General features: G+C 42.8%; 2 protein-coding genes across 6 annotated transcripts; both read left to right on the top strand.

Moving 5' to 3' along the window:
- Nucleotides 1–3,079: 3,079 nt before the first annotated feature.
- Nucleotides 3,080–14,707, top strand: scaf4a (SR-related CTD-associated factor 4a). Of its 5 annotated transcripts, none has more exons than XM_035535672.2 (20): nucleotides 3,080–3,240; nucleotides 5,667–5,750; nucleotides 5,966–6,010; nucleotides 6,118–6,279; nucleotides 6,499–6,637; nucleotides 7,176–7,321; nucleotides 7,488–7,667; nucleotides 7,827–7,915; nucleotides 8,063–8,177; nucleotides 9,130–9,303; nucleotides 9,513–9,589; nucleotides 9,773–9,969; nucleotides 10,554–10,654; nucleotides 10,805–10,918; nucleotides 11,084–11,240; nucleotides 11,344–11,450; nucleotides 12,500–12,662; nucleotides 12,941–13,021; nucleotides 13,189–13,281; nucleotides 13,490–14,707. In XM_035535672.2, exons 1-20 carry the CDS (start codon nucleotides 3,211–3,213, stop codon nucleotides 14,344–14,346), a joined length of 3,111 nt encoding a protein of 1,036 aa, XP_035391565.1. In that variant the 5' UTR covers nucleotides 3,080–3,210; the 3' UTR covers nucleotides 14,347–14,707. The 5 variants fall into 5 exon arrangements, with proteins under 5 accessions (XP_035391565.1, XP_026856702.2, XP_081558655.1 ...); XM_027000901.3 differs by having other exon boundaries at nucleotides 3,081–3,240; nucleotides 7,491–7,667; XM_081702529.1 differs by having other exon boundaries at nucleotides 3,081–3,240; nucleotides 5,563–5,750.
- A 3,911-nt stretch (nucleotides 14,708–18,618) lies between these two features.
- sod1 (superoxide dismutase 1, soluble) lies at nucleotides 18,619–22,982 on the top strand. The gene is made up of 5 exons (XM_027000903.3): nucleotides 18,619–18,911; nucleotides 21,277–21,373; nucleotides 21,597–21,666; nucleotides 22,204–22,321; nucleotides 22,590–22,982. Exons 1-5 carry the CDS (start codon nucleotides 18,840–18,842, stop codon nucleotides 22,695–22,697), a joined length of 465 nt encoding a protein of 154 aa, XP_026856704.1. The 5' UTR covers nucleotides 18,619–18,839; the 3' UTR covers nucleotides 22,698–22,982.
- Nucleotides 22,983–23,790: the final 808 nt, after the last annotated feature.

Genomic DNA, 23,790 nt, shown 5'->3' with positions numbered 1-23,790 from the left:
TTAGTTTGAAATGCTTTTCTGTTGTTCTACACCAGTGAACTGTGAACGTCATGTGTCTTCAAAAGGAAAGTGCGACGTGAGCTTATATCAAAATCGGCATACCACTAGCGACTTTTTATGCTTGTTATGAAGGAAAAGTGCCAGGGACAAGGGATGAAATGGGATTGGGCCTGTATATCCGTTTTGGCTCATTTTTATTTATTTATTTTAATTCACGACGCCTAGGCTCAGCCTTCCCGCCGACTGCGTTAATGATTATTTGAAACTGATAAGTCAAGCAACACATCGACTATAAAAACGTAGAGGTTAAACAAAATACATGGATGTCCATAGCACAGAAGTATCTTCGCAACATTTTTTTTTTAATATTAAAGTATCCTAGCTAGCTAGCTAAAGCCTGCATATTCATCAGCAGCAGCAGCATCTACACCATCGTCATCGTATTATTATTATTATTATTATTATTATTAATATCAATTATAATAATAACAATAATAATAAAATGAACTTTCCATTACGTTAAAAAATCATGCTTCGTGTCAATAGGCCTTTATTCTAACGGCCATGTAAGCTATCGTAAATAAATAATGTTGAGTAATATAGAACATTGAGTTAATGCTCTCGGGCTATTTATTAATACATCTAAATTGGAAAACAGTAAGGTAGAAAGATATCTCCTTAACCCACACTCCTCTCTCCTTAACCCACACTCCTCTCTCCTTAACCCACACACCTCTCTCCTTAACCCACACTCCTCTCTCCTTAACCCACACTCCTCTCTCCTTAACCCACACACCTCTCTCCTTAACCCACACTCCTCTCCTTAACCCACACTCCTCTCTCCTTAACCCACACACCTCTCTCCTTAACCCACACTCCTCTCTCCTTAACCCACACTCCTCTCTCCTTAACCCACACACCTCTCTCCTTAACCCACACACCTCTCTCCTTAACCCACACTCCTCTCTCCTTAACCCACACTCCTCTCTCCTTAACCCACACACCTCTCTCCTTAACCCACACTCCTCTCTCCTTAACCCACACACCTCTCTCCTTAACCCACACACCTCTCTCCTTAACCCACACTCCTCTCTCCTTAACCCACACTCCTCTCTCCTTAACCCACACACCTCTCTCCTTAACCCACACTCCTCTCTCCTTAACGCACACACCTCTCTCCTTAACCCACACACCTCTCTCCTTAACCCACACTCCTCTCTCCTTAACCCACACTCCTCTCTCCTTAACCCACACTCCTCTCTCCTTAACCCACACACCTCTCTCCTTAACCCACACTCCTCTCTCCTTAACCCACACACCTCTCTCCTTAACCCACACACCTCTCTCCTTAACCCACACACCTCTCTCCTTAACCCACACTCCTCTCAACACACTCCTCTCTCCTTAACCCACACTCCTCTCTACTTAACCCACACTCCTCTCTCAACCCACACACCTCTCTACTTAACCCACACACCTCTCTACTTAACCCACACTCCTCTCAACCCACACACCTCTCTCCTTAACCCACACACCTCTCTCCTTAACCCACACACCTCTCAACACACACTCCTCTCTCCTTAACCCACACACCTCTCTCAACACACACTCCTCTCTCCTTAACCCACACACCTCTCTCCTTAACCCACACTCCTCTCTCCTTAACCCACACTCCTCTCCTTAACCCACACACCTCTCTCCTTAACCCACACTCCTCTCTCAACACACTCCTCTCTCCTTAACCCACACTCCTCTCTACTTAACCCACACTCCTCTCTACTTAACCCACTCCTCTCTCCTTAACCCACACTCCTCTCTCAACCCACACACCTCTCTACTCAACCCACACACCTCTCTACTCAACCCACACACCTCTCTCCTTAACCCACACTCCTCTCTCCTTAACCCACACACCTCTCTCCTTAACCCACACTCCTCTCTACTTAACCCACACTCCTCTCTCCTTAACCCACACTCCTCTCCTTAACCCACACACCTCTCTCCTTAACCCACACACCTCTCTACTTAACCCACACTCCTCTCTACTTAACCCACACTCCTCTCTCCTTAACCCACACTCCTCTCCTTAACCCACACACCTCTCTCCTTAACCCACACACCTCTCTACTTAACCCACACTCCTCTCTCCTTAACCCACACACCTCTCTACTTAACCCACACTCCTCTCTCAACACACTCCTCTCTCCTTAACCCACACACCTCTCTCCTTAACCCACACTCCTCTCTACTTAACCCACACTCCTCTCTCCTTAACCCACACTCCTCTCCTTAACCCACACACCTCTCTCCTTAACCCACACACCTCTCTACTTAACCCACACTCCTCTCTACTTAACCCACACTCCTCTCTCCTTAACCCACACTCCTCTCCTTAACCCACACACCTCTCTCCTTAACCCACACACCTCTCTACTTAACCCACACTCCTCTCTCCTTAACCCACACACCTCTCTACTTAACCCACACTCCTCTCTCCTTAACCCACACACCTCTCTACTTAACCCACACTCCTCTCTCCTTAACCCACACCTCTCTCCTTAACCCACACACCTCTCTCCTTAACCCACACTCCTCTCTCAACACACACTCCTCTCTACTTAACCCACACACCTCTCTCCTTAACCCACACGCCTCTCTCCTTAACCCACATGCCTCTCTCCTTAACCCACACACATGAATTAAACGCATTGTTTCTCTTTCCATAATTCCAACCACTCTCCACTCAGGTGACAACAGAACACGATAAAATTAAATAAAAAGATCCAATTTAAAATGGGTGTCAGGACAGATTCCAGTTTGTACACATATAATAGAAGACAAGCAAAAAAAATGTCACGATACTAAGAATATTAGGTTTTGTAATCCAAATGATTCATCTGAAGTGTGGTTTGACTAACAGCAGGTCGAAATTCGCATCATGGACACACGAGGCAGCCAGTTTATGGGATCCTACGCTGTAGATGTCCATGTTCTTGAGTTGTGAAGCCCCACACCGACACCTAGTGGATCAAATCGGAAAACAAGCCTCTCAATCCCAGCCTGCTCTGCGCGCACCACACAGACTCCTGCCCTGTCTTCTGCTTGGGGCTAATAGTGGCGGACATGTTGATGTGGCCTGTAGATAAACAATATTGACTTTATTTGGGGGATTTAACGGAGAAAGGGTTCGCTCTACAGGCGGAAGGCACAATGGATGCTGTCAATGCTTTTAACCACGAGGTTAGTTTGCCCTGTGTATATTTAAACATGTACGGATAGTTAGCCAGCTAGCTAACTGTTATTAGCTAGATGTGGGCAGCTAGCGATCCCTGGGGATCAGGCCACACAGAAAACGAGGGCCTCGGAAATGAAAATGCACTTAAACTCCACTCAGTGTGGCCTGGCGAGGTACATGACCCGTCACAAAATGTATTCGGTGATCTTTCTTTTTTTTTTTAACAGCCGTGGACGTTTGTAAATGAAAAACGCTCTTTTCTTCTTCAGAGACTGACGAGTAAGCGAGGTGGGTGGCTCGTTAGCCTTAGCCAGTTAGCCTGCGTGATAGCAAGAAGGTAGCTAAAGCCAGTCAGCTATCTGTCCCTGCCCCTTAGCTGCCCTGCAGACAACGTTACAGTCTAGCTTTGCTTTGTTTGCTAACCTGCACGTCAAACTGGTTAAAAAATATACCAGGAGCTGTAAGGCGTCTCTGGACATGCAGAGACTTTTGTGCGACGGTCCCTCGTCTCCGTTTTGCGCGCTGTGCTAGCTTGATAGCACCCGTGTTGTTGATGGCACTGAATACAGTGAGCGCTGTAACTCCCAACACTTATCCCCGCTTCATTGATTTAACAACACACATTTACCATTCATTTCCATAATTGCGAATAGGTATTGTGTATGCCTGAAACTTCCGTCAGTTAGCAGTACGGAGAAGTCACTAGTTAGGGTAGATAGCTGGTTTAGTTAGTGGTGGACTCTGTCTTGCTCCCCTGTGTTGATGTGTGTTACTGGGGGAGTTGGTGTTGGCGCCTCGCCAGTAAGACCTACCGTGTCATTCTGTTTGAGGTGTTGGTCATCCTGGAAAACTAACCACCCATAGAATGAAAGTAGGACGACAGTTCTGCTTTCAAACGATTCTTTTTGTGCCATTTTTTTTCCAGCTGTCAGAAAGCATGCTTACTGCAATGTTTTTGTCAGTTGGTATGCAACCTTCAGAAAAGTCTTGCTGTATTTCTGGTGTTGCTCTTTTATGACTATCTTCATATACATGGAATTCCATCATCTCTGTTCAATTCTAGTCTTGACTGATCTGAACATTCCACAATGGGCAGTTTTAAAAGTATTGCAAAGAGCCCAGAATATACTGTGTTCCTCTCATTCTTGTAGATGCTCCTCTGTGACTTTGGAAGTAAAATACATAAATCATTGAGCACTTTTCTCTACAAGTAGTCCTGCACCACCATTGTACTTCTGTTGAATGCATTTTAGTTTTTATGTTCTTCATAGAAAACGTTAATATTAAATGCGTTTGTGCACTATATTTCTTCTCATGCAGATTTGTAAGTGGGAATTTTGAGTTTGAGAGGCACTATATTTAAAAAATGTATTTATTATTAGATATTTTCACTCTATCAGTGAAAAATTACAACTAGCTCTTCACCATTTAGCTAATGGATAAAGAGGTTATTTGTTTGTTCTTTTGGTTGTTATTGCAGCGAGGGCTGGGTGATTTGGCAAAAAATATGATCACAATGTTTTTTTTTTCTCGTATAAATCAATATGGACATTTTTTACAATATACAATAATGTTTCCATTTGAAGACCATCTTGATGATGACTGACATCTGAAGAAACCAAAGGGTACACTTGTAGTGTAGCTGCAAAAATAGAATAATGCAACATAAATATAAACATAAATATTTAACTGTACGTAGAAGTTAACTACTTCGTAATTGTTAAAATAATAAAACTAAAAACCTTTGGCAGGTAGGAGAAGTCTCTTATGATTGTAGTTGTACAATCAAGACCAAAAAATTAGTGCACCAAGGACCTAGCAAATTTAAGTATGACTGTAGTATAAGATAACATAACTTAAATGTTAAAATATTATTTAAACCTTTGGACAGACTAACATGGGCCCGTATTTTCATAGCCTTGGTGTGGTCACTAGGATGGTCCCTTTGCAGGTGATGGAAAAGATTTATTCTTCCCATATTGGTAACTAGGCCTTGTTCCTTTAATCTGCACCTCACTGCAGATATTAAGACCACGGTCTTATCTTTTTTGTCAAAATTTCCTTAGCTTTGCAGGATATTGCAAGTTTACTTTCACTATCGTGCCCCTTGCCGGTTCCACTCACTTTCTCTCTTGTTTCCAGAACTTTCTTCAGCACTGGTAGCGCCAAAAATGCTTTTCTGGTAGGAAATGGGTGTGTACTTTGACAGGCAAGCCAAAAACTGCAGACTGAGTGACTCTTGTCATGTTTATTTCTGCTGCGGTAGGCTGTTATCGAGTAAAAATACCAAGAGCTTATCATTATTATTGACACAAATTTTATCGCAGAGCTGTTTGGAGACTAGTGGCAGCCCTGCTTCAGTGGGGCACCAGCATCCTGTGCGTTTTACGCCCTCCACTCACACATGTGCTGGGATGTACTTACGTTGCAGTTGTTCTCCCTGATGGAGTCCAAACCTCCCATCTCAAGGGCGAAGATGATCTCCATTACCAAGTCTGCCATAAAGGCCATTAAAGTAAGTTCAGTGACTTCCCAATAATTACAAGTGCTCTGAAGAAAAGCTCTCCTATCATGAAAAGATGGGTTTTAATCAGTCCTTCAATGTGTACAAGTATGTAATGAATGGCTAATTGATTGTGGGTGCTATAGTAAGGTTACATTAGCACAGCTTTTAACTATTTACATTAACCATTTGTTAGACAAAAATTAACATGTATTTCTCTGTCCCAGTTATACAAGCATGTTGTCCAAATTGTTGAGAAATTTATTAAGAAGGTAAGCCTTTTTCCAATTAATCTATCAGTTAATTTAACTTTTCCGTTTCATCTTTTACCGAAATCTCTCTTATGTGGCATTTGTAACGTTTCACTTCTTCTCAACAGTGCAAGCCTGAATACAAAGTGCCAGGCCTCTATGTGGTGGACTCCATAGTTCGACAGTCCCGCCATCAGTTTGGTGCAGACAAAGATGTGTTTGGTCCAAGGTTCACCAAGAATATCACTGGGACTTTTGAAAACCTCTGCTTGTGTCCCACAGAGGACAGGGTAAGAATTTCTCTTTCTGTCTCTTTCTCTTCCTGTCTGAATTTCCAGTGTAAGTGATTGAGAAGTACAATGAACAGCTTATGCCTTTACTGTTGTAAAGTCTTAGAAAGAGGTTGTTTCACTTATGTGTGTTTATGAAGCATGGTCAGGTTTGACTTTGCCCTGTGGGTTTGCTCTTGGTCCTGACCCGTTTTCTCCATTTTCTCTCACTGCTTGCAGAGTAAAATAGTGCGGGTGCTGAACCTGTGGCAGAAGAATGGAGTGTTTAAGATCGAAGTGATCCAGCCACTCCTGGACATGGCTGCTGGATCCAGCAGTTCAGCTGAACTCCCACCCATGGACAATGGGCCAGATGGGGGTGAGTCAGTTAGCCTGATAAAGACTGAAACTTGCTGGCTTTCACTGGAGTCCTGTTCTGCTGCAGCACTTGTACCTTGGCACTATTAACATTTATGCTTCTGAGAGTGAGTTAACAAAACAAGGTCATGCTGCATTTAATTGGGCAAAAAGCACTTTTTTCCATTTTTCTAAGTTAGGCCTTATAGTTCTACTGTAACCAGTAATATATCTGCATTTGGCTGTGCTTATAGTCTCATTTTCGTTTTCTGTGGCTTTTATCTCAGACGTTTTCACTTTTACCACCCAGCCCTTTAGTACGTCAGAATTCAGTCAGTGGTCTGGCTAATAGTTGGCTTCAGAAATGGCCTCTTTTGTTTCTTGGTCCATGGTGTAACATAAAATGGTACAACATCCAGTTCAACATTTATTTAAAAATTTATGCCTGGCAACTATGGTCAGATGGTTTAATAACAAGGGAGATGTTAGACATGTGAATTTTTGTTTGTTAGTTTGTTTGTTTTTGTTATGGTTTAGTTGTTGTTTTTTTCCCTCGGTAGCTACATCCCCTCCTTCCCCGGCACGGGAGGTGGAGAACCACCCTGACGTGTCAGCAAATTCTGTGCCTGTGCCCGTGCCGCAGCTGCAGAACTCGGACGCCTTTGCTGCCGTAGCGCAGCTCTTCCAGTCCTCCCAAGGGCAGCAGGTACCACAGACCATCGCCGCTATGACAACCACCACTCCAAACCACTCCTTAATCAAGTTCTTTGCTTAAGTGTGAAGGATGGGTTTGTCCCTGTGAGGAGCACCCCCCCACCAAACTTGCCACATGGTTTCATTTCCTGCTGTCTCTCATGCACCCGTTCTCCCAGCAGCTCCAGCAGATGCTGCAGACGTTCCAGCAGACCAGCAAGCCCCAGTCTCCAGTGGTGGAGAATAGTGCCACGGCGCCCCTCCACGTACAGACGCCCTCCGTGCCGCCGACTACCGGGCTGGCCCCGTGCCTCCCACATGCCTCACAGCCCGTAGAGAGAAAAGCCACCTTCGACAAGGTGAGTGCACTTCTCCACCTCCAACGTCCATGCAGGCCTTGGTAGACTAGTCAGAATTTTGAGTCATAGACCTACTGTTTTTTGGTCTTTGAACTGTATTCCTCATGATTAGAGTAAGGTTAAAATATAAAATATGTGGTATCCTGTTGTGTATTTTAGAAACTTCTCGATCGCTTTGATTATGATGACGAGCCAGAGGGTGGAGAGGAGACCAAGAAGGATGAGACGTCCTCCGTCCAGCCTGCTTTGTATGTCATGGCCCAGTTGGTCAGAGTCCCTGTGTGCATTTCAGCTTGTCTGGAAACATCTACCAGAACCTCAAACAAGGAGTAGCAGCATGAAATACCTGTTGTGTTGCTTGTGTGTTTGTAAACGGAGGCACTGTGTGTCCACAGTGGCTTTCCTGAAGGAGCCCAACAGCCTCAGCAAGCTTCAGCAGCCTTCCCCCAGCCAGCCAATCAGATGCAGCACTTCCAGCAGCACATGATGGGCATGACTCAGGACCAACAGGTATGGTTGGTGCCTTATGCCCCACCTAACAAGATTTGCATAGGGGTTTATGCTTTTGGTGATAAGACAAGACGAGTTTGGAGCCTGCATGATCACTTGGTCCTGTTTGTCATGTGTATTCGTGGGTATTCTAATGTAAAGCACAGCCATGATTGTTGTGTTTTACACAAGAGAGTGAAGATGAGTAGCCATTTTGGGATTAATAACAAGTTGCATGTGCAATATAATGGCTTTGTGGTACATTTACATCTCACTGAAGCAAGGCGATATTTGCTCCAGCTCTCGTTAATTTCTGTGGAGACAGGCAGCAGTTGTGCACAGAGGTTTATGGGAGTGAGTGTGTTGCGTACCAGACAAAGAAAGCATTGAAAAGTTGATCTTTTTTTTTTTTTTCAACTTTATGCAAATGAGAAGTGAGATTAGCTGGACTACAGCCATTCAGCACCAGGTGCAGTTTATCATGTAACATTGAACACACTGCAGTCTGTTTTGTGATGAGATGGACGATGGAATTATCATTGCTTTGTCAAGTTTTCTTGTACTTTTCGACATGACTCCGCACGAGTGCAGAGACCTGTTAAAAATAAGTCAACCATGTAAGAGGGTGTCTGAAATAGTTAGTGCTTCTGGTGGGATTTTGCCTTTGTTTTTCTAATTAAGATGTTCAGCATTTAAATAGTAATTTTACTTATGATGTTAACACATGCATGAATAGATAGTTAACTAGCTGACCAGGGACATTTGTTAGCTGTATATTTACATAGTTTTTAGGATCGTCTTGCTGTGAGCAGATAAACTTGTTTGCGTTTTTAGTGACGTGCTTCCAAAGCAGGCAGCAGGATGCAGACCAAGCGTTTTGATTCACTGCAGTGTAAACGTACCGATAGCGTGATGTTTGCCTGTAGAATGACAGAGCAGGCCACTCTGATCCTCATGTTGGGTATCCCACCAGGTTCTACCTCCGAACGGGCAGGTCCCGGGTTTCGGCCGGATGCCCCTTCAGCCCTACCCGGGAATGATGCCCCCGATGGGGCAGCCCCCCACCACAGTGCCCACTGGCTTCCCTGGGGCCTACCCTCCTCAGAATGACGTCTTCTCTCAGCTCATGGCAGGGCAGCCTCATCAGGTAAAGGGCCAGTAATAGGCCTGATATTTGTAGACAGTAGAAGTGACATCCATAGTAAAAGCAGTTTATACTTGTTAGATTTAGGACCTTGATTTGACTCTGGGGGTTTTTTTTGTGTGTGTGTGTGTGTGTGTGTGTTGTGTGCGCGCGATTTTTCACCATAATCCTAAATATCACATAATTAATCATTTTTAATGTTCTTAACACAGGAATCCTCTGTGGATTTAGATACATCTTCAAGACATCATCCAGACGGCAGACAGTCTCGGTCCCAGTCAGGGTCAAGGTAGGATGTAATGGAACTGGCCCTCTTTTAAAATATCATTATTTACCTAAAGGACACTATGCAGTCAACCTTTTTTTCCCCAAATGTCACGTTTTTCCTGTACTTCAGTGGCCTGGCCCGGCAAGTTATATGTGTCACGCTGTCGGTCACTGACATTTGATAATGACTGCTCATCTTTCTCAGATCCCCAAAGCGGAGGCGGTCACGGTCCAACTCGCGCTCCAGGCGTTCGCGACACCGTCATTCCCGCTCGCGCTCCAGGGAGCGCCGACGGCACTCGCCTCGCTCCCGCTCCCAGGAGCGGAGGGATCGGGAGAGGGAACGAGAGCGGGAACGCAGGCAGAAGGGCTTGCCTCCTGTCAAACCAGACACGCTAAGCGGTAAGTTACAGCTCCCTTCTCCTCTTAAGGTTGGCTGGCCCGTGAAGGGAGGTTTAATATCTGAGGTGCAAAGAGATGAGAGGCTTATTTCCCTCTAAAAACTTGTGCAACATATTAGTCATTGGTCATCATGGTATTTGCATTTGTCATACTGCTACGGTTAAAAAAAAAATTTTTGGTTTAAAAAAAAAAAAAAAGGTTATGTAGGTCACTTTTCAACTGTATCACATCAATTACTCAGGAGCATATTATATTTTACTCATATTTACAGTATATAGCATTAATTGCATTGTAATTATAATGGGGAAGTTTTCTCAATGTCGTGCAGCCTTAGTTATCAAAGCCCGCAGTTCCCTGTGCTATTTATGTTCATGCGGAAGCGGAACCTCTCCTTTCCTCTCCATCCCCCTCTCCCTCTCTCCGTCCCCCTCTCCCTCTCTCCGTCCCCCTCTCCCTCTCTCCGTCCCCCTCTCCCTCTCTCCATCCCCCTCTCTCTCTCTCCATCCCCCTCTCCCTCTCTCCATCCCCCTCTCCCTCTCTCCATCCCCCTCTCCCTCTCTCCGTCCCTGTACACCCTCTCGCAGTGTGCAGCACTACTCTATGGGTGGGACAACTGGACAAGAGGACTCAGCAGCAGGATGTGGCCTGTCTCTTAGAGGAGTTTGGCCAGATAGAGTCAATAAACGTAAGACTTTGCACAAGTTCCTCTAATGTTTGGGCATCATTACTGTAGCACGTAACATATGTAAAGGGTAATTACCATAGCATAATAATAAAGCATAATTAATGTGCGAGTGGGTGTTATGTTTCCTTCTCCCTTACCTTTGTTTCCTAGATGATTCCACCTCGAGGCTGCGCCTACATTGTCATGGTTCATCGGCAGGATGCCTTTCGAGCTCTCCAGAAGCTTAGCAGAGGAACATACAAAGTCAACCAAAAAGCCATTAAGGTACTGGACATTTAACTGCTTTGATTCCTCTCTCGCTCTCATATATATATATATATGTGTGTGTGTGTGTGTGTGTGTGTGTGTGTGTGTGTGTGTGTATATGTGTATATGTGTATATGTGTATATGTATATGCACACAGCAGTCCCTTTCTCCTGCTTCCACAGATCGCCTGGGCTCTAAACAAAGGCATAAAGTCTGACTTTAAGCAGTACTGGGATGTGGAGCTGGGTGTCACATACATTCCCTGGTCCAAATTGAAGACGGAGGATCTGGAGGTGTTCAGAGAGGGTAGTATGCTGGACCCAGATACACTTTCCCCAGGTAACATCCTAAGCCTACTGGATCACCCACATTTCCTTTGCGTAGAAACTTTTGAGAACTGATATAGGTCTCACTTTTGGCGTGCTTGGTTTCTTCTCTCCAGAGTGGCGAGGCCTTCAGGCTGAGCTGGAGATCCCAGACGAGGCGTCCCAGAATGGCAGGACTGACGTGGGGCAGACTGATGAGAGCCCAGCTCTGCTCCCTGCACAGGTAACGAACGACAGCCCTCCTGCAATCATCACGAGCTTCCTGTATTTTGTCCCACTTATTACTAAGCTACTTAAAAAGAAATCACTGTTGCAGCTTCTCTTTTACAGCTTATCTTACAGACTTGAGGATTGTAAACCAATACTAAATGGCAGTATTGGTATTAATAGAGACATAATTATGTGTCTTGGTGTTTTGTTTGCTTTGATTATGGCTAGGGAGGTCGAGCACTACAAATGCATGTGTTTTATACTGCAATAATCACTAAGGGACAAACATGCACACAATTAGTGTCTTTTTGGATTTTCATGAACAGACCTTTAGAATGAAAGTTCTGGATGTTTGTGCACTGCTTCTGTTTCTGTAGTTTGCTTTACAAAGCTGTGTTTTGCCAGCTTGTATTTTGTCTTCACACCTGAGCAATCATGGCACAGGCTGCTGGCAGGCTTTGTGGGTGTCAGTGCACACTTTCGTTTCAGCTTTAGTTCCCATAGTTCCCACATAGTAGTTCTGCCTCGGCTTAACGTATTGCTTTGTACATCACGAAAAGCAACTTTTCAGGAGAGGTTGAAAATATCTTGGCTTCCCACCACTTTATTGAGAGAATTTTTGCATAACATGGCTGTGTTCCTAGAGGTGTGGAATGCCTATAGGGCGAGGGTCAGTGGAACACAAATCCAGATTGTGGCATTTCTCATGACACTAGCAGGACTGAAATATTGTGCCAGTGTGTTGTGAAAAATTCATGCCTCACTATGACCGTGCCATACATGGACAAAAAGCATTTGTATTACTCATTTATGATACGGTGTGAAGGGGCGCAAGTCGTCGTTGTTTGTGAGGGTGAGGATTCCCAGAATGCTTTGTGCACTGAGCATGTTAATCAAAATGTTACATAAAACCATTATGTAATTATGTAAAAACCATTATCTTATTTTTTCTATTATTGTTTATTTATTTTTGGATAAATCAGGTCTCTCTCTCTCTCTCTCTCTCTCTCTCTCTCTCTCTCTCTCTCTCTCGCTCTCTCGCCCCCCCCCCCCTCAACCAAGGCTCCTCCTATCCAGCCAGCAGGGTCTGCTGGGCCCGTTGGGGTTCCACCACCAGGCTTCCCTGCTCCCATGAACATCCCACCACCCTCATTTCCACCCGGAGTTCCTCCACCTCCTGGGCCCTTTATGAGACCTGGGTTTAACCCCATGCAGATGCCCCCAGGTACCATAGCTGTGGCATCACGTGAAACGCATTGCATGCAAACTGTTACTGGGTTCCTGAGTGGTGCATTCACTCTATTATCGTGAGTTTGCTGTGCTCCTGATTGCTGTCATCCTGATGAGGGCAGTTATATATGTGTGTATATAATGTGTGTGTATATATATATATATATATATGTGTATGTTTTATTCATATATATATATAATGTATGCATGCATGCAAGAAATGTAATCAAACAACAGCATTTATCTGTGCGTTTATCACTGCCCACTTTTCAGGATTCCTCCCTCCTGGTGCCATGCCTCCTATTGGCTCAGCTGGTCCCCTGCCGCCCACGTCGGGCATCAGCATGCCACCAGGTCAGTCCAGAACTTACTATGTCTTGTCCTTCTAAGCCTCACAAAGATCATTTAGGTATTTGCTGCTGGTATGAAGCAACTAACAATGCTAGTGAGGAGCACTAAAGCCGTTTTTAGTAGCACTAGACGTCCTAAGAGGTTTCTCGGGTTGTGCCTTACCTCCATAGTTAGTGGCTCAGTGGAGGAACTGCCAGGCGATCCACCAGGTGTGGGCTCCAGGGTCAGTAGGGAAGGAGCAGATGCATTCAGCCCTGTTCCAGGTGGGTGATGATTACTGAGAGCTAAGATGAGCCACTCCTGGGCTGTCAATTTATGAGCACTGTTTCTGGGTTGGACCTGATGCTGCATCAGAACCAACATTCTGTAATGTTTTGTGAATGCAGGTTATGCTTATTAGTGCATTGTATATAATTTGATGCATTTGTGTATGTTGTAGATCATTACAAGTTCCTGTTTCAATCTCCCTAGGGAACCAGGTTCCACCAGGTGGTCTGCCAGGGATGAGCATGCAAAATCCACCAGGGCTTTTAGGCTCAAGGCCAGGTGTGATGCCTCTACAGCGCCCCCCGGGGATGCCCCCTCCACACCTACAGCGTTTCCCCATGCCACCTCCACGGCCAGGCATGCCACCAATGCCCCCGCAGATGATGCCACCCAGGGGCCCACCTCAGATGATGCATTGTGAACCTCCACCAGGGGGCTTTGCTATGCCTCCCCCACCACACCCCATGAGAGGCCCCTTCCCGCCTCCTGGCCCTCCATTCATGAGGCCGAGTGGGCCAAGAGGACCAGATGTGCCTACAGAGGACCAGGAGGGCCGACCCTTCCGGGGCGAGCGGGCCGCACCCAGCCGCGAGCGGGACAGGGACCAGGACTGGTACGGCGGACGCCGGCCATTCGGCGAGGGACGTGCTGCAGAGAGGCCAGAGGGACGCGACCGCTTCGGGAGCTGGCACGAGGAGGCGGAGCAGAGGGCTGGGCGGGACAGAGTCCGGGAGCGGAGAGACTGGAGGCGGAGCCCTGAGCCAGAGAGAGAGAGAGACCGGGAGAGGGAGGGTGAGGAGCGTGGCAAACGTAGCAGAGACAGGGAGAGGAGCACCCGCTGGGACAAGGATGACAGACTGGACAGATTGGCCAGCATGGCCGGAGCACCCAATGGACATGAGATGCTCAGAGACTCGAGCAGCTCCGACCGCCCGGTAGACTCTGCTAAAGAACTGCCCCAAATCACGGCAGAAGCCCCAGTCCATCCTGCTGAAGCAACCTCAGAGTCGCAGGGAGTTCAGAGCCAAGCGGCAGAGCAAACTAAGTCATCTGAGTCATAGGCTTTGGTTAGCTGTGGAGCATAATGCTCAGGATGTTTGTCCTTTTTTAACCTGATGGCGTGTGTTTGTGTGATCATTTGCTGATGTACAAACGTATATTAGCTTGAATGTTAATGAAAAGATCATATTTTTTTTGTGTGGGTTTAGACCTAGAGGGAAGGATCAAATATTTAAGGAAGGAAAATTAACAAACAAAATCTTATCTGATCTAGGATCAGCCTGCTTCACGTTGGTTTCCATGTCCTTCTTGGGGACACCCATCTTACATCTTACAGAGTGGCAAATGACCCAGAAATGACATGCTTTTGCCAGATGCACAAGGTTTGTGGTTTCATAGAAATGGATAAAGGTTGATCCTATGCCTGGTTCCTCTTCTCTGGTTTTATTTAGTTATTTACTGTAAATTGACTTTTATCAGGTTTCTGGTGACCATAGGGTGTTGCCCTGTGAATCACCCTTGGAGCTTCAGTGTCAGTCTGCACCAGTATTTTATGACCCTGCACTGCACATCTTGGTGGTTTCCCTGCCCTAACACAGCTGTGTAAAAATCATTAATGGATTGTTAGTTATCTGACAAGTTAAGTGTGAGTCAAGTGTGTGTGGTACAGGAACAACAATGAGATGTGCAGTGCAGAGGTATTCCAAACTAGAATTGGGAAAAACGTCTTTAAAACACAAAAAGACAAGATATATTAAATAACTGCTGTAAATATGCTTACACCATTCAAATGATATTTGTAGATTTGGAGAGGAAGGTGTTTTTGAAGTATCTCCCATGAGTGTCAAAGATAGAAACCTTGACTAAAACAAGACAAAGACCCTTTTGCTGTAATGTTTTTAACTTACAATGTTTACATTGTACCAGAAATGAGATGTTTCTATACTTTTTAAGTTTGTGGAGATGTGAACTCATTTAATATTTCAGCAATGGGGATTTGGTTTTAATAAACTATTTTCATACCAAAATGAAAGAACCGACTTCACACCTAATACAATTAGTTCTATAATTGCGTTTTCAGTATGATCTTAGTCTTTCTCAGGACTTGTCATTAAATATCAATATTTTTAGAAAAGTTCAAAAGTTACAAGTTAAAGTTACAAGTAAATAAACTAGCTGCTCACAGACATCTCTCACTTTAAGACTTTCCTGTACTGTAATGGAATGCATATTTTCAAACACTTAAAAGGGATTTGCATGTACTGGCTGTTTTCTTTGCATCCTTTTTGCAAATGTTCTTTTGCTTCATCCTGTGTGATGAACCACGCTGGGAGATACTATTCTGAAACAGGTTTTATGCTGCAAATGTTAAAAGGTTCAAAAATGGTCAAACAGTTGAGGTTTGAAAATAGCCCAAAGGTTTGAAATTATCGTAGGGTCATTCAGAATGTTATTACCAGAATATACTAGTTCTTTTTCTCACCTTCAGCAAATAGGCAACATAAAGGTGGCATATTTTCCTTCTTATTCAAAATGTTATATTATTAGGACTTGCGTGATTATCCTCATACTTCTGCTTCAGTTCAACATTTATTGGGTACTGGAGAGTGCATAAAAAATCATTTTAATTTTTCTGTACTGCCCCTTAACGTTTGTTTAGGAATTACAATTTATTTGACGTTGTCTTTGATGTCATAGATAACACTAATTGACTATAGCGAATCGCAAGTTATCTTATATTGCATATTCTTGAACTTTAAAATCAACAGAGCCTCTCGCACTCCACCCACTAAGCATAGCTCTACTCCAATAAAAGAGATGGGGCATGCATACAAATTCTGCTTCTGGATGCAACCAGGAGAAAGGTTAGTCTTTACATTTTATTCTAGAAAAAGAGACCAAATATATATTGCTCAGATTTCTTTCAGGGGTGCCACCAAATACAATAGATTGTAGCAGGGATTTTATTGCTTATTCATTTGAAAATTGGGCTCAGCACAGCTCTGGATCTGCTAGCCGACTAAAGCTTAAAGCAACAGCTTTACTGACCCTTGTTGGAATGAATGTGTATAAGTAGGTAAGTATTTTTAACTGACGGTCATTGTTTTAATTTCACACTTTATTCGATAATGCATCAAGTAATGAAAATATACCAAAATGTGCATGTAAATCTTTACCTCAGCTTAAATTTTTTTATAAAGTTTCTAATGTTTTATTATACACTGACGTTTTTGAAATTGTTATTGACTTTCCCACGTTTAGTGCTTGTGTATAGTCATAGCCTGTTAGATAGACCTGATTAACCAGCAGAATATAAATGCTAGCCACCTAGCTAATATTAGATGAACTGTGCTGTCCCCTAGAGAACTTGATTAGCCTCTGTTTAAACAGCATGGATTGAAATGTTGACAGACACCTAGTATTTTACTTCTGGTTCTGGTATCTCTGCAGACTGGAGCCCTACAAGTGGGTGGGATTCACACTGCAAGTGGGTGGAGACCAGCAAGTGGGAGGGACTTGCAGCAAGTGGGTGGAGATCAGCAACTGAGACGTTCTTGCATCACCATAGAATGTATTTGGAATGTCTGTGGAAACGCCGCTAAAGGAAGCAGCCACTAAGATTTTATTGCACATCCATTTATGGATTTCATTGTACTTCTTCAATGTACTACTTCTGTTATTTTAAGAAGTTTTAAAAAAGGACAAAAGATGTTCCTCACCTTGTGGGCTTTGTCATTTTCAACAGTTAATTTATTTCTTCATTTTTGTGTGTTTTCTCCCATTGCATTGATGTATTATTTCAATTTTAATGTACTATATGTTCCAAAGAGCATACTGAGAAATACTAAACTTCTCATCACTTATTAAATATAGGCTACGATGTGTTGCATATGGGGCAGTGGTCACTCAGTGGTTCGGGTACTGGACTAGTAATCAGAAAGTTGTCAGTTTAAGTCCCACCACTAGATTCCCATTTCTGGGCCCCTCAGCAAGACCCTTAACCTTCAATTGTGCAAGTTGTATTCAATCAGAATTGTAAGTCGCTTTGGACAAAAGTGTCAGCTAAATGCCATAAAATGTACAGCATGAGTACAATAATTGCCAAAACAAACCTTAAAGAAAGCAATTGTATTCATGTAGCAAAATCAATTTCTTTCAGCACACTTGCTCACTACTTAAATTAAACAGATCTCACTACAACATATGCAGGCTCAAAAAGTTAAAATAAAATGCTTATAATTCTTGGTTCATTGCAGTAATGTACGTGTTTTGTAGGTGTAATTTAGATGGGTATATCGCAGTACATGTTAATTCTGTCATAAGTTTGATGATTGTACTGGCATGTACTTGTGCTTTATTAGGTCCACCTTGTACCTGCAATATTTGACCTTTTTATGAGAGACATCTACCACACAAGATCCCAGGAATGTCTTAACTGTAAAATGCTACACTAAAATAATCATCATATTTAGAGAGAATTTTATATTACTACTTCAAAACGTGTAAGAACCCTGCTCCTACGATGCTCCCAACCCTGCAACTTTTAGTTCCCACAAAATCAGTTGGAACAGGTATTATAGAACAGGAAAAAAGACTCAAATGTGCAGGGCATGGTGTATTCTGGCCCATGATATATTCCAGGACCAGCATTGGAAATCAGTGTCATAAGAAAAGACTTGGATAAGCTTTCTTCATTCTTACCTGGATTGTGCATGGCAAATTATGGATGGAATACCACTCCATGATTAATTGTAGAGTGTTTCATTTTCACATCAAGTTAATATTTTTTACAAAGTAATAGAAATACCCTAACTACACAATTTTAAGTACAATTAATCATATTCAACATTTCCATACTGTAAAGTATGCATTCGATAGGAGAAAATGTCCACCAATTAAGTGCACAATGAAAAGATTGTCAGCCTAACAATTTAACATGTTTTATTCAACTGAAATAAATATTTTGATTGAGACAAAGTATGGTAATCATTAAGATGAACAAAGGCAGTATTTATCATCAGTCTAAATCACACAAACACTTTAAGCCAATTCCCAGGCATTCTTCAGACCCAGTTTTAGTCACATCACGATCTTAACTCACAAAGCCCAGCAAACACTTAACAGGCTCAATTTAGCCCTAATCGACTAACGCAGCGTGCTAACACATGTTAACACGACCCTTGGTCCCGCCCATATGCAGCCAGTCGCACTTAATTGGAGCTGGCTCCGGTCTGCAGAGACGCCATTTGACGCTGAGGCTGTCGGTCAATCCGCTGGGGTCCACGCCCACACAGAGAAATTCAAAACATTCATTTTAATGTGGTTTTAGGGAAAACTAAAAGGTTACTGGAATATATAACATTCTTTCCAGAAATATTAATTTTTCACAGATAAAAAACAACAACAACAACAACAACAACAACAACAACAGTACAGGGCCTTTAACAGGAGGTTCGGGCCTCTACGTCAATCAGCGACGTTCGTTTGGAGTTTGGAGTAGGAGACGCGTTTGCTATCGCGTTGAGTCACCTTGTTTGCGCCGCTGTTAAACGACATGGCAACGAAAGCCGTTTGTGTCCTCAAAGGGACTGGAGTAGAGACTGGCACGGTTTACTTTGAGCAGCAGGTATGTAAAGCTTGACGCTTTTTTTTGTTGTTGTTGCATTTTGAGATCCACCGACTTATCAGTAGGAAATCGTGCTAGTTGTTACTACTTAGCTAGCTAACCTGCAGACACGACGCATGTTGTCTATCTATGTATTGCTGCACTGTACTTTCGCTTTTTGTCGAGCAGCAGCTCTCGGATCATCTGAAGAAGGGTAGTGTAGCTGGCGAGGCTTATCTAGTTATTTGTGTAGCTAGCTGGCTTATTTAAAATGCACACTTGCTAACTTGGCTATCTTGCTAGTTAAGTTAGCTAAGCAGTGTCTGATCAACGGTCGCTAATGCAACGGTAGCTAGGTAGGAGGCACCTGACCTTTGATGCAGCCAAACAGTAATTCTTAACTCTAGCTTGCGAGCTAGCTATTAACCTTCAAATGATGGATAGATAGCTAGGCTAAGTTTGTTTTAAAAATCCTTAAATAGAAATCAAAATGCTTTTGTAGCTAACCTAGCCCACTTGGCTAGCTGTGATGTGCGTTATTTTTATTTTAAAATCAACGCTATACAATTTAATTTGGCTACAAATATCTAGTTACCATTTCATTTAGCTAATGGATTAATATAGTAGAACAAAAGCCAACTAGATAGATATGCAAGCTAACGCTACGTTAACCTGGAGAATTGCCAGACTTGGGTGATCAGTTGATGCGTTTTGCTGAGTCATGCACAACGCTGACTTTATCTGCCATGAAAGAAAAAAAAAGTTTGGAATTAATTTCACCGAGAATATGGTGTTAATATCCTGCCAGTAGTGGAGCGCACAGGCTCTTTTTCTTTTTAATGCACAGATTTCTTTTGCACGCGTACAAAATATACAGGCGCTAGATCATATTTACTGTGCGCTCTTTATTCACTTTATTTTTCCGCTTACAAAACTGCTCGCGTGCGCGTTTAGATGGATCCCGCTCTCGCGTGCGCACTCGCCAACCTGCGCCCGCTTCTCCACCGCTGATATCTCTTGTAATGCAAAACTGATGTATGAAGCAAAACATCTGTGTCTGAATTTATTTAAATCCATTTTTGACTAACCAGAACCTGGCTGCAGCTGTAATCGGATGATAAGTACGTGGTTAGAGTGAGCCCCCATATGTTGTACGGGTTGTTCCTAGTTGATGGTTCGTTTAAAATGCACTTAAAAGTGGCACTAACCACAAAGCAATCTGATGACTTTAATAAGCAGTCACATATGAGCAGATAACAAAGCATCAAGAAATGCTGAGGTATTTGTCTACCTTGATGCTATATTTGGTAGTGCTTGTCTTATTTTAGATTCAGTTAATTGTAAAGTTAGAAAGCTTATATTTCAAGAGTAAGTGATGGGTGGATAAGTGTTTATGATGCATAATCCTGACTTGCCACTCACAAGTATCAATTTATATATACAGTGTGTTACAATGAAATAAAGACTTGTTTTAATTGTTTAATGCATGACTGTTATAACTGTGTCCATTTCCAGGCGATTTAATGGGCGGATGACGTTAAGATAGTCAAGGTCAAGACCAGATGTAGAATTGCTGATGACGTATAGCAGTTTATTCTACAACCTCTCCAAAACCTGCTGTCTAAGCAAGCCTTGTAACATTAAGAGTACAATTATTACCCATACTGGTTACAAAGACAGAATATATTGCATTGCTTATTCATACTGTATATTGACCAGAAATGAATGTAATTTCTGTAGTTATAACAGGATATAATGCAAGCACACAGACTTGTATGCTTTGCCAAATCTGGCGTTCTAGGTTGGCTGTATCCAGAATGCCAGCTTTATATATAATTATTTTATATAAAAAAAGTTATGTAAAAACATTTGACCACTGTGAAATTACAGCTTTTATTGATTTTGCACAAAAAGGCATCCTCTACAGAGAATGAACTTAAATAGCATTAAAAAAAACAAAACTGGAGCACGCTGTTTATATAGTGAGCTTAACGTGGTGAAAACCTGAGCATTAAAAATTCCCGAGCGCGCAGGATGTTTTTTTTTTTTTGCATAGAAGGGCAAGTTTTTGTGAGAGCAGGATATATCTAAGCATGCGTGAGCAGTTTTGTTGCAGAGCAGAGTAAATAAGTGAGAACATGTATGTTTTGCATGCGTACATAGGAAATCCATGAGTGCTGCATGAATCGCTCTCATATTTTAAAAAATCTTCTCGACTATTGGTAGGATAATAACGCCATACGAGAACACCACCATGGAGGAGTTGTGTAAACCAGGGCTGCACTCCTCTTACAGGGAGTAGTATTTGCCTTAACACAACTCACATAGTCATGAATATGAGCCACCAAACGGATGAATGTGAGCATTTTGAAAACATGATTTGCAGGGCGAAGGTGCACCTGTAAAGATTACAGGAGAGATCACTGGCCTGACCCCTGGCCTGCATGGCTTTCACGTGCATGCTTTTGGAGACAACACAAATGGTGATGTATTATTATTATTATTATTATTATTATTATTATTATTTTGTCTGAGGCTTTCTTCTTTTAATCTAAAGTACCATAATATAAAACAAAGCTTTAAATGAGTGAAAAGATGACCTTTTTTAAAGGGTGGTGTTTTTGTTTTTTTTTAGGTTTCTGAGATGTGTTCAGACTTATGCTGTTTCATAAATGAACTGTTGTTCTCGTGCTCTTTTGCTATTAGGCTGCATCAGTGCAGGGCCACATTTCAACCCTAAAAACAAAAACCACGGTGGACCTAATGATGAAGTTAGGTATGTTTAGTTTGTGTTGAATTCACAGTTCCTCATAAAAACTTTTAAAATGTTATATGTAGTAAAGCTTTAATTTATTGCAAGCATTCTGTGTGCTTTTTTTAAAAAAATGTTTATTTTATTAAAACACTGATCTAAGATTACATGCGGTTTAAGGCATTGGCATGAAGCATTTTACTCTTACTGCAAACTGTCTGCATAACTCGTTCAGTTCAGTTAGGCTCAAGTGGCAGTAACTTCCGCTTATCCATGCATTTGTTCTGCACTTGCTCAGTGTCATGTGACCACTTTTTTACAAGCTCCTAGAATCTTGATGACAACTGAATTTCATGGGGTAAAGGCAACCTCATTTGAATAACCCTTTCTCAAACACAAGAAAAAAAAGGAGTATATGTATTTTATGACTGCCATTAACTGAAACCTGAACCAGTGGAAATAATTCAGCTTTTGTTATCCAGTTCCATGTTCGTATGTGCCCAGTGTTTGAATGGCAGGTGTTCTTACACCAGCCCTCTTCCTAATGCTGTTTTCCCTCAGACACTTTGGTGATCTGGGGAATGTTTCCGCTGGGGCCAACGGAGTTGCCAAAGTCAACATCGAGGACAAACTCGTGTCATTGACTGGCCCGAACTCGGTCATTGGGAGGACCATGGTGGTAAGGAAGCGAAACCAAACAGCGTTCATCCACTGGCCCTCGCTGGCCAGCATGAATGCATTAAGCTTGCATTTAATCACTTGTTAATGTGGTGCGTTGGACATGTTTTCCTGAACTAACACCCTTGATAATCATATAATAAGCTCTTCATGGGCTGAGTCGGGTGAGCTGTAGCAGCGAAGCCACCAGACATGCAGTGTGTAGACGCCTGTGTAAATTCATAATCAGTATGCGCTCACTGCCACTAACTGTCTTCATCATATTCCAGATTCATGCGAAGGAGGATGACTTGGGCAAAGGGGGTGATGAAGAGAGCCTGAAAACGGGCAACGCGGGTGGGCGCCTGGCGTGTGGTGTTATAGGCATCGCCCAGTGAGGTGGTTGTGTCCCCCCTGTGACCCCCCTTTCTTGCACTGGAACAGTGCAGGTGCCCCAGCTAGCACTTACAAGTTTAACCTTGTGGCTTGTTTATATTTTCCCAGGCTTATCGCATGAGTGTAACAAATGGCACACTCATAGCTGTGGAAGTCTGTTTTTGCAGTTTTTCCTTCTGTAAATCTGTTAATTTTGTTTCGTGGCCAATTTGGATATCTTTGGCAGCAGACTTAAAGCAGGGTTTCTATTGAATGTTATCAATTTTGCAATAAAGGTTTGCTGGGTACCATTTTGTTGGAATGTTTGTTTTGGATAAGCTTTCAGCAAATGATGCCTTTGAGGATGGTTGGTGTACTTTCTAATAACAAATAATTGCTTCTGAGCTGAGTCACATTAAAAGAGAGAACGCAATGATGAGGGAAAGGCGTCCCTGGACTCCAATATTGAATGCCGTGCTTAGGAAGCTGATTTAGAGGAGCTCTGTAATTACTGTTTCACACCACTAGATGGTGAACTTTTCAAACAAAATTGATGCCTAGGCCCGGTAAGCTTTAATTTTTCGACTCTTCCGAAAGGCAAAGTATATTTATGCTGCACGTTTCATTAAAAAGGCAATAAAAAAGTTAATAAAAGTGGCAACTTTTATACAGAAAAGGTAAAGTTAAATTTAAGATTTCTACTTTCAGGTCCATATGTCTTGTATAGCATGTACGTTGTAAAGGTTTTGTTATGGGCACTTAGAAAGCCTCAGTGCTTCAGACTCATAAAGGGATAAAATGTTGTTTGCCACCCATTTATAATTACTGAAACTAAACTGTAAATGATCTGTACATTGTGACATATTTGTTTGCTAACTCTTGTTTCATTTTCATGCCTTTTAAAATGCTCATTGCTTAAGGGAAATAGCCAGCCTTCGGTCTCGTCAGAGATTTCTACCCTTTGCCAGCAAACTGAAGTCATCATTTTTCCCCATGAATATGATTGGAAGTGGGTGGTTGTGTTTTTGACATCTGACTTTATATTTGAAGCAGCTATTAAACAGCTGCGCCTGCTGCTGGCCAGCTGGCATGGGGTGCTGGTGCATTCCTTCTGAA

This window comes from Electrophorus electricus, chromosome 19, assembly GCF_041902795.1.
Source record: "Electrophorus electricus isolate QZ-2024a chromosome 19, ASM4190279v1, whole genome shotgun sequence".
Lineage (NCBI taxonomy): Eukaryota > Metazoa > Chordata > Actinopteri > Gymnotiformes > Gymnotidae > Electrophorus > Electrophorus electricus.
The sequence above is the reverse complement of the archived record's forward strand: the minus strand, read 5'-3'. Positions and strand labels throughout refer to the sequence as shown.

Coding starts and splice junctions, on each gene's coding strand:
- sod1 (XM_027000903.3), top strand. CDS start 18,840: ATGGCAACGAAAGCCGTTTGTGTCCTCAAAGGGACTGGAGTAGAGACT. Junction 18,912..21,276: donor CGGTTTACTTTGAGCAGCAG/GTATGTAAAGCT, acceptor CATGATTTGCAG/GGCGAAGGTGCACCTGTAAA. Junction 21,667..22,203: donor GGACCTAATGATGAAGTTAG/GTATGTTTAGTT, acceptor GTTTTCCCTCAG/ACACTTTGGTGATCTGGGGA.
- scaf4a (XM_027000900.3), top strand. CDS start 3,310: ATGTGGGCAGCTAGCGATCCCTGGGGATCAGGCCACACAGAAAACGAG. Junction 12,663..12,940: donor CCCCATGCAGATGCCCCCAG/GTACCATAGCTG, acceptor CCCACTTTTCAG/GATTCCTCCCTCCTGGTGCC. Junction 13,282..13,489: donor TGCATTCAGCCCTGTTCCAG/GTGGGTGATGAT, acceptor CAATCTCCCTAG/GGAACCAGGTTCCACCAGGT.